The sequence below is a fragment of the Bison bison genome, unplaced genomic scaffold, assembly GCF_000754665.1.
Source record: "Bison bison bison isolate TAMUID 2011002044 unplaced genomic scaffold, Bison_UMD1.0 scf7180017864460, whole genome shotgun sequence".
NCBI classification, from domain to species: domain Eukaryota; kingdom Metazoa; phylum Chordata; class Mammalia; order Artiodactyla; family Bovidae; genus Bison; species Bison bison.
In genome coordinates, this window is record NW_011495022.1 from 2417039 (window position 1) to 2427556 (window position 10518).

At 37.7% G+C, this 10518-nt stretch overlaps 1 protein-coding gene across 2 annotated transcripts; it reads left to right on the plus strand.

Moving 5' to 3' along the window:
* The first annotated feature begins 1136 nt into the window (after positions 1-1136).
* On the plus strand, positions 1137-8859 carry FKBP7 (FK506 binding protein 7). Of its 2 annotated transcripts, none has more exons than XM_010859756.1 (4): positions 1137-1442; positions 2767-2918; positions 7273-7406; positions 8520-8859. In XM_010859756.1, exons 1-4 carry the CDS (start codon positions 1246-1248, stop codon positions 8679-8681), a joined length of 645 nt encoding a protein of 214 aa, XP_010858058.1. In that variant the 5' UTR covers positions 1137-1245; the 3' UTR covers positions 8682-8859. The 2 variants fall into 2 exon arrangements, with proteins under 2 accessions (XP_010858058.1, XP_010858059.1); XM_010859757.1 differs by having other exon boundaries at positions 7276-7406.
* The last annotated feature ends 1659 nt before the right edge of the window (positions 8860-10518 follow it).

The window sequence follows — 10518 nt, forward strand, 5'->3', positions numbered from 1 at the left end:
TCATCCAGCCCAGCATTTCTCATGATATAAGTTAAATAAGCAGGGTGACAATATACAGACTTGACATACTCATTTCCCAATTTGGAACCATCTGTTGTTTCATGTCCAGTTCTAACTGTTGCTTCTTGACCTGCATACAGATTTCTCAAGAGCCAGGTCAGGTGGTCTGGTATTCCCATCTCTTTCAGAATTTTCCACAGCTTGTTGTGATCCACAGAGTCAAAGGCTTTGGCATAGTCAATAAAGCAGATGTTTTTCTGGAACTTTCTCGTTTTTTCGAAGATCCAACAGATGTTTTCTATTTGATCTCTGGTTCCTCTGCCTTTTCTAAATCCAGCTTGAACATGTGGAAGTTCACAGTTCACGAACTGTTGAAGCCTGGCTTGGAGAATTTTCAGCATTACTTTGCTAGCGTGTGAGATAAGTGCAAATGTGCGGTAGTTTGAGCATTCTTTAGCATTGCCTTTCTTTGGGATTGGCATGAAAACTGATTTTTTTCCAGTCCTGTGGCCCCTGCTGAGTCTTCCAAATTTGCTGGCATATTGAGTGCTGCACTTTCACAGCCCTCAAATCAAGGGCGACCCCAAGTGGGGAAGGAAGGAAAATGCAAACCTGTAGCCGGTCCCAAATCGCTAGTCAGCTCTGCGGAAAGGCTTTTAACCAGAGGGAGCAGGGGCACCTGTTTACTAGTATGTGGCTTAGCCTGAAACCTCTTAATGTATGACTCTGACCTTAAGAAGGCGCTTCAGGGAAACCCCAAAAACAAGATTGCCTCTCCCGATGCGCACTAGTTCTCTAGGAATCTGAGGAGAAGCCTTTCACGGCCAATCGTGTATTCCTGATTACAACCTCCCACCGTAGTCTTTTTATTTCGTTTTTCGCCAGTTTCAAAAAAATAAGAGAGAACTTTACTATCGAACCCTGAGGAAACTGGCTGTAAATATGAGGACTTGGAAAGGAGATGCGATGCAAAAGTACAGTGTTGCCTTAGGGACTGAGAACCGTCCGTGAAAGCGCGGGGTACCACAGGGGTGCAGCCAGCAGCCAACTGACACAAATTCCAAGGGTTGGGCTCGCCGCAGGGGGAAGGGGCGGTGCTACGCTTCACCCCGCCCCTGGCCCTTTGTGACGTAGGACAATGCTCGCCTGCCACGCGTCGGAAATGGGCTACAGCTGCTACCACCCGCCTGCAACTGACACGCTTGCGGGAACGCAGTGATCATCTGGGGGGTGAATCCAGGAATCATGCATTTCTTATTCAGATTAATCCTTTTCTTTTACGTGTGGGGCATTTTTACTGCTCAGGGACAAAAGGCAGAGGAAGTGAAAATAGAAGTTTTGCATCGTCCAGAAAATTGTTCTAAGACAAGCAAAAAGGGAGACCTGCTAAATGCCCATTACGACGGCTTCTTGGCTAAAGACGGCTCGAAATTCTACTGCAGGTAGGATATGATGAGAACAGCTCCCGAGTCCAGTTGATGCACTAAATCTAACCTCCCTCCACCAACCAGAAGCCTAATTTACTGGGTTGTTTGAGGTTGATTTTGAACAGTAAGAGTTCAGCCTTTCTGAACTTTCTAGGAGGAAAATAGGATTTGACACAGTATTTCCCTATTATGTGGAATATTATTTTTTAAATTACGGAAAATGTTGGCCCAAGAAATTATTAAAAATACAGGACATCTATACGCTCTCCTCACCACTGCCTATCGTAGTAAGTCAAGGTACTGTTTTTAAGAATGTTCACACTTTTCCTTTGCTGTGGGTTGGAGTCTCCTTACAGAGGATTATGTAGAATAGTTTATCTGGCCTTCAGAAGCACAATATTTACTGACTGGAGGCCGCTTTCCACTACTAGAAGCCACTACAATGACTTTTCTCTGGTGATTTTCAGACCCTGTGTCTCTGTGCCCTGCCCCTTCGTCCCACCACTACTTACTCTGATTTAATTGATGTTTTATTACTCAGAGATAGAATGTCTTTTCTCCTTCTGTGCTACTTCCCTATAAAAATAAGATTGGGGAAAGTTAATTCTTTCCATTTAGAAGAAAATAGATTTATTAAGAAGATACAAATTTTAATCGTGATTCAAATGACTTTTTGAGGCTAAACCTGGACCATCCATTTTTTTTGGAATAAATACAGAATGGTTAAATATGTAATTTGGACAAACTATGCAGTTAGGGGCAGGAGACCCATTAAAAAGTTAACTGTTGAGTAGTTTTTGTAAAGATGACAAGAAAAAAGAAAATGAGATGACTCCTAATGACTGCTGCTGCTGCTAAGTCACTTCAGTTGTGTCCGACTCTGTGCGACCCCATAGACGGCAGCCCACCAGGCTTCCCCGTCCCTGGGATTCTCCAGGCAAGAACACTGGAGTGGGTTGCCACCTCCTCCTTCAATGCATGAAATTGAAAAGTGAAAGTGAAGTCGCTCAGTCCTGTCTGACTCTAGCGACCCCATGGACTGCAGCCTACCAGGCTCCTCCGTCCATGGGATTTTCTAGGCAAAAGTACTGGAGTGGGGTGCCATTGCCTTCTCCGCTCCTAATGACTAGCTTTGGGCAAATCAAACCTTTGTCTGGCTATTATGAGGGAAGTTTGAGCCAAAGACCCCACAATGGGATTCCGAATGAGTCTTAATATAGGAAAAGACATGGTTAGAGAGGTTTCCAGTTTTACATAGGAACTAAATATTCAGCTGTATTTTAAGTTTGATTTTATTTTCCTTCAAATCAACTTACCTGGTTGCTGTTTTTAATTACAGCCGGACACAAAATGAAGGCCACCCCAAATGGTTTGTTCTTGGTGTTGGACAAGTCATAAAAGGCCTAGACATTGGGATGATGGATATGTGTCCTGGAGAGAAGCGAAAATTGATTATACCTCCTTCATTTGCATATGGAAAGGAAGGCTATGGTAAGGTAAAAATATGGTAAAAATAAATCATACACTTCTGGGTATATAGTCAAAAAAATTGAAAGCAGACTCTCAAAGTTACTATGAGTAACTCATTGTTACAACTATGTTCACAGCAGCATTAGTCAAAATAGCCAAAAACTGAAAATAACCCAAATGTCGATTGGCATAAGAATGGATAAACAAAATGTGGTATATACATTCAGTGGAATATTATTCAGCCTCAAAAATGAAAGAAATTCGGATATATGCTACAACATGGATGAACCTTGAATACATTATGCTAAGTGAAATAAGCCAAACACAAAACCAATACTGTATGATCCCACTTATATAAAGTACCTAGAATAGTCAAATTCATAGAGCCAGGAAGACCAGGGTGGTTGCCAGAGCCAAGGGAGAGAGGGTGGAATATAGACAGTTGTTATTTAATAGGTGTAGAGTTTCAGTTCTGCAAGATGAAATAGTTCTAGAGACTGGGTGCAATGTGGATATACTTACCACCACTGAACTAATTCTACACTTAAAATGGTTACAATGATAAATTTTATTTTAATTGTGTTTTCCCACAATTAAAAGTTTTGAATCACTAAAAAAATGAAAAATCATAACAGGGAGGCCTGGCGTGCTGTGATTCATGGGTCACAAAGAGTGAGACACAACTGAGCAACTGATCTGATCTGATCTGATCTGATAGGGTCCAATAAACTTTAGCTATATGGAATCCAGTCCAGCCCAGTTCTCTCTTTTTACATTTCGAGAAATTAAGCCATTGTTGCAATACAAGTCTCTGGCCAGAGTTCTTTACTCCCCACAGAGGCAATATTCATAATTACAGTATATATTTTATAAACTCTACCTTAGTCATTTAAGTATAAGTTATTTTATTAATTATTATATAAATGTCTATAGAAAAAAACTTTTTGTAAGGAGTACCAAAGTCAAATTCATAAAACTCAGGAAACTGGAACTTATGATTTTAAAGTAAAAGGACAGCATTGGAACATTGTAGAAAGAACATCTGAAACATAACAAGCTATTAGTCACTACTATACAAATTCAGGAGAAGCCTTGAAATATAGAAAAATGAACAGCTTCTTTCAATATATTGCTATTTTTAAAATCCTTGAGTAAGCTATGAGAACCTAGGTTAAGCAGATAAATGAGGAAAATGTTTGCAGCATGTATAAACATATATGATGACCTGTCCTAGAAATAGGCAACTTCATAAACAAGTGGCCCACTCACCAAAAAATATAAATGAGTGGATAAAGATGTGCTATAGATACACACACCACACACACACACACACACAATGGAATATTTCTCAGCCATAAAGAGGAAAGAAATCTTGCCATGTGCAACCACATGGATGGACCTAAAGGGTATTATGCTAACTGAAAATAAACCAGACAGACAAAGGCATGTATTAATTTTTCCAAAATTAAATTTTTAAAAATCACTAAAGTGGGGCTTCCCAGGTGGCTCCAATGGTAAAGAGTCTACCTGCAGTGCAGGAGACCTGGGTTCGATGCCTGGGTTGGGAAGATCCCCTGGGGAAGGAAATGGCAACCCACTCCAGTATTCTTGCCTGAAGAATTCCATGGACAGAGGAGCCTGGTGGGCTACAGTCCATGGGTCACAAAGAGTCAGACACAACTAACTGACTACCAAACACAGAAGTGGAGCAGAACAGAAAAATTTTTTTAAGAGGGGAAAATGGGTGGTATGGCAGAGAGCTGGTCTCTAGCATTCTCAGTTGGGTCCTTTCTTCCTTTTATTGTGTGAAAACTAGAAAGACTTTTTTTTTGGCTGTGCCCTATGGTCTGCAGGAATCTTAGCTCCCAGACGAGGGATCAAACCCTGTGCTCCCTGCAGTAGAAACACAGGATCTTAAACACTGGACCTCCAGAGAATTCCCTAAAGAAAGAATTTTTACCACCTCATTTTAGTTTGAGTCCTTCTTAACCCCAGCTATTTGAAATATTTAGTATATAATTAAAGTAATTAAGGGTTTCTAAATGAAATATTGTCTTTACACCCCAATATTTCATTGAAATGGCAGGCCCTCTTTAAGGCTGTTGTTTTACTCATTAGAAGAGCTGGTTCCCTTGCCTATTCTTTCCAGCAGGAACAAGGATCACTGCCCCCAAATTGGACTGGAGGGATGTTAGTGATACAAATCAGACTCAGATTTAAAACTCCTAAAGAGACAGTCCAGATAACTACATCTTCACTTTCAAAGTTTTTTGCCACTCATTTGATTCCATCAAAATAGCTCCCACAAAACCATAATTAAGGTATCCTATTTTTAGTTGTAAAGGAGCCTAGGAGAGAGAGAATTGAAGATAAGTTAAATTGAATGTAATCTTGTCCTAAAAACGGTGTCATAGACTGAGCCCAATTCCAGATAAACTAATACAGGCAGAGTTCGCCTTTCAGCCTCCTTAAATCTCATTTTCAGAATTTCTCTTGCTCTCTTGTAGACAAGAGAGCATTCTTCCTGCTACAAGAGCACCCACATCTCTTGTCAACTGGTGCTCATACTAGGTCCTGTTACCACATGGCAAATGATTACTAATTTTATCCTTGTTGTAAACTAATTTATGCTTAGATATGAATGACTACCCAGGCAACCTAAGCTATTAATAAGCTAGACCCTTGTAGCAAAAATGTATAAATTTGACGTGAAGAAGTTAGTTCATACTCAGTTTGAGGTGTCTTCAATAAATATAATGAACCTCACTAGTATAACAATGTCACCAAAACCTCCATCTTACATGTAAGGAAACTGAAGCCCAACAAAACTATGTTCTTTGGAATGTAGCTAACTGCTAGTTTACCTGTATTATTTATAATAAATTACTAATAGCTTGAATTCAATAATTTTAAAAGCTGCTGTGCAGACCATAAGCAACTGCTTAACACACAATATCTTGATTGAATAAGCTTTTCTAAATAAGTTGTTATTAAGACCTAACCTAAGCTGTAACTTTATTTTAGGTAGTACTTGAAGAAGTCTTTTCTTCTGCACAATATTCTTGCCTAATGTCACAGAGCACCTCTGCATGTCTTGAAATGCATGTGATTTGTTAGTGCTTTAACTAACAGTACATGTGGTATGTATAGATTCTTTACATTAACTCCTAAGTCTTCTGATCTTCTAAATACAAGTAATTCTATAGTAAATGCATGTTTTTCTCTTCTTTATACTATCATTTTTTAGTAAGATAAAACTAACTGGCAATTTATTCTATGTTTACAGTTGAATTTGGGGGGAACTTCAACTTGTAATAGTTTTCCTTAAGAATTTTGAATTTGTTTTTAATTATTGTCAGGAAAAGTTTTTCTTCTGTCATAAAGAGATCTTAATGAGACAGAATGGGGATGGATCTTGTAAAATTATCATTGACTCAATCTTTTACTCTAAAAGTTAGGTAATGTATGTTGGTTGGGATGGTCACATTAGTCATGTGATATATGGATAGATTTTTGTGTGTCCTGGTTTGGAGATGACTGATCTACTTCCGGAGAAGGCGATGGCACCCCACTACAGTACTTCCTTTGGCTGTAACTTTCGAGCTTTTTTCTTTGAATTATATAAATATTTTAGCAAGAATCCTCCACTTTTTCATTAAAAAATTAGTTTTCATTGAAGAACAAACAGCCATTTTTTAAGATAAGTGATAGACACCATTCATTCAACAAATATTTGAGTAACTATATTTTTGAGTAGCTATATATTTGAGTGGTGACAAAAGCCACCCACTGCCAGTGACTTTTATGAATGGCCATCTGAAGAGGCCATAGCTTGCTAAAATCATCTGTGACATTACTTAATTGGCTAACTTTATTAAAGGGAACTATTTAACTTAATACTTAAAAGAGTTTTTTTGTGATTAGAATTTTCTTCATGAAATTGTTACTGGTTTGTTCTGTTATTGCAGTATTTTTTGTCTATATGACAAATCTGACAAACAGGTATATTAAGACATATATTTTATTCATATTTCCAAATAACTGAACAAAATCATTTTCTAAAAGATACTGATCTTTGAAATATTTCTGACTGTGAATTTCTTCTCTGCACTAGCTCTTTCTTGTATAATGCTGGAGCATATTATTAAAAATTACATGAATTATATTTATTTAAATTTAATCAGGAAATGGTCCCCTAAGTCTTTAGAACTTACTTGTTTTGAAAACATATGAGAAAAGTGTTCCTAAGAAATATTTAGAAAGCAATTTTTATAAATATGAAATAATACAATCATAATGCTCTCATGGCTATTTGTAAATAAATATTTGACCATTATCCTCATGAAAGTTAAACTGTTAAAATTCATACCTTTAGCAGAAGGCAAGATTCCACCTGATGCAACATTGATTTTTGAGATTGAACTTTATGCTGTGACCAAAGGACCACGAAGCGTTGAAACGTTTAAACAGATAGACGTGGACAATGACAGGCAACTTTCTAAAACTGAGGTAATTCAAACAGACTTCATATGGACAGTACTCTAAATTGTTATTCCCATTTAAATACATCTGTGTTAAAGCTATTATGTTTACTTCTATCTAGCATGGGCTAATTAATTTGCTTTCATAGAGCTAATTACAAAAATATTAAATTCTAAGAAGAAAATGTTCTTGTTTAATATAAAAGTTGAAAGGGAGTCAACCTGTTTAATTTCCTTTCTTCCCTGCAAGAGGGTCATTAAAATACCAGACTAATCTCTACAGGCATCATGACTCTAAAAATAGAGTCATGTGACCCAGCAATCCCATTCCTGGACATAGATACAGACAAACCTATAATTTGAAAAGCTAACAGGCACCCCTGTTCATTGCAGCACTATGTACAATATCCAAGACACAGAAGCACCCTAAATGTCCACTGACAGACAAATGGATAAAGATGTGGTATACATACATACATACAATGGAATATTACTTAGCCATAAAAAAGAATGAAATAATGCCATTTGCAGCAATGTAAGTGGACATAGAGATTGTCATACTAAATGAGCTTAAAGACAAATATCATATGATATCACTTACCTATGGAATCTAAAAAAATGATACAAAATAGAAACAGACTCACAGACATAGAAAACAAACTATGGTTACCAAAGGGGAAAGGAAGAGGGAAAGGATAAACTGGGAATTTGGGATTAACAGATCCACACTACTATATATAAAATAAACAAGGACCTATTGTATAGCATGCGTGTGCATGCATGCTCAGTTGCTCAGTCATGTTTGACTCTGACCCCATGGACTGTAGCCCGCCAGGCTCCTCTGTCCATGGAATTCTCCAGGCAAGTACAGTGGAACAGGTTGCCATTAACATTCAGATGTTAATCTCTGAGTATGTACCATTAACCATCTATAACCTCAGGGGAAGCTAATCTGAAGATCTGTTTCTCTTCAGAAAATTGTTTCAAAGGTTGAAAAAAATAAAACCTCAAATAGCCTTTTAAATTTTTGTATCACGTATAATAAGTAGTCTGAGATATGTTTCTTGAAAGTTTTCTCAAAGTTTCTGGAAATTTATTGTGGTGTCTTTTTTATTAAAGCAACATTATTTTGGCCCTCTAGATAAGTCATTACCTGAAAAAGGAATTTGAAAAAGATGAGAAGCCACGTGACCAGTCGTATCAGACTGCAGTTTTAGAGGATTTTTTTAAGAAGAACGACCATGATGGTGATGGCTTCATTTCTTCTAAGGAATACAATGTCTATCAACATGATGAACTATAGCATATTTTTATTTCTAAATTTTCTTAGCTATTTACTGTATTTTATATATAAAACAAAGTCACTTTTCTCTGCATTATATTTTCTGTTTTTCCCTCATGAACATATTTTGATCCTTCAATACATGTAATATTGGAATAATAAATGTGAGGCTTTTTTGCAAAATTTAACTTTCAAATAGGCATGATTGTGTTTCCTATTGCTTTATTCTGTTAACATGAATTGCAGTACCATGAAATCGACCTCTGCGTCGTATTAGGCAATTTTTTCCCCTTCAAGTTATAGGAAGACACCTCTGTCATAATTTACAAGTTCTTCCCAACTCTAACCTTAACAGCATGTATAGATACGTAAATACCCAATCTTTAATATTTAAAGTACCCCATATTTTAAACATATTTAATAGGAACCCAAGAATTAACATTTCACTTGTTTTATACATTTCATAGCATTACAGACAGTAAGATATAAAAATCTACCAGGCTTCCCTGGTGACCAGTGGTTAAAACTCTGAGCTTCCACTACAGGGGAAATGGGTTCACATTTCACATGGCACAGCCAAAAGTAAAATCATATGACTGAGGAATCTTCCTTTAGGATGCGTGCAGGAAAGTACTAGTTATAATAATATGTCCCAGAGCGAGCCTCAACACAGTGTCTGTACTTTATGGTGCAAGCTTCTGGCCTTGGGTATTTGTTCCAGTGGCTAATGTTTGAAAGAGACTTGATCAGACCAAAGGCTCTGTGCCTCTGTCTTAGAGCATGCGTCATAAAGTCTGCGCTGCTCTGACTTGTGCACTCCCTCAGACATCATTATGAATGTGCTACACCGCTTCCTTCTCGTAGGCCTTTATATCTACCATCCCTAACTTTTTGTCTTGATAGTTTTAAATTGATGCTATGGCATTTCTCAAGTCTCCCTTTCTCTGGGTTTTTCTATCCGATGTCATTTCATTTCACAATGTTCTTATTATTAACCATGAGCGAACAGCACAAACTGGTATGCCATCAAATTTTTGGTAGATGTGTAGAACTTATTTTACACATGAAGGATACATGAGGATATCTACTGAGGATATAAAGTGCCATGGCAATTTTGTGTCATCATCAAATCATTGTGGTCCAACATGTTGAGAATAAGAGGTATGAGATGCTGTAGAAGATCATGCTGGTACCCAAGAAAGGACACATATTTATTGGATCAAGTAAGATTTGCCTACTGTGTATGTAGAAAATCGTGTGTGTGTGCGTGTTAGTCGCTCAGTCGTGTCCGACTCTTTGTGACCCCATGGGGTGTAGCCCACCAGGCTCCCTGTCCATGGAATTCTCCAGCAAGAATACTGGAGTGGGTTTCCATTTCCTTCTCCAAGGGATCTTCCTGACCCAGGGATCAAACCCAGGTGTCCCGCATTGCAGGCAGACTCTTTAGCATCTGAGCCACCAGGGAAGCCCATAGAAAAGTGTGCTTAGGTAGTAAATAGCTCTATTCAAAACAAGTAAGTTTAAAACAGTTTTTTCCATTTTATGAAACTTATACTCCTTCTAAACCACTGTTTACTGATTATCGTTTAACCTCTTTATATATACAGCTAGAAATCCTACAATTTAAAAGTATAAGGGGACTTTCCTGGCCATTCAGTGGTTAGAATTTTGCCTTCCAATGGAGAGTGTGGGGGTTTGATCCTTGATCGGGGACCTAAAATCCCACTTCCTGGTCAAAAAAACAAAACAGAAAACAGAAACAATATTGTAACAAATTCAATATAGACTTCAAAAATATTCCACATCAAAAAAAAAAGTCTTACAGCATAAGGGCAACACAAATCCCACTAGGTTAGTG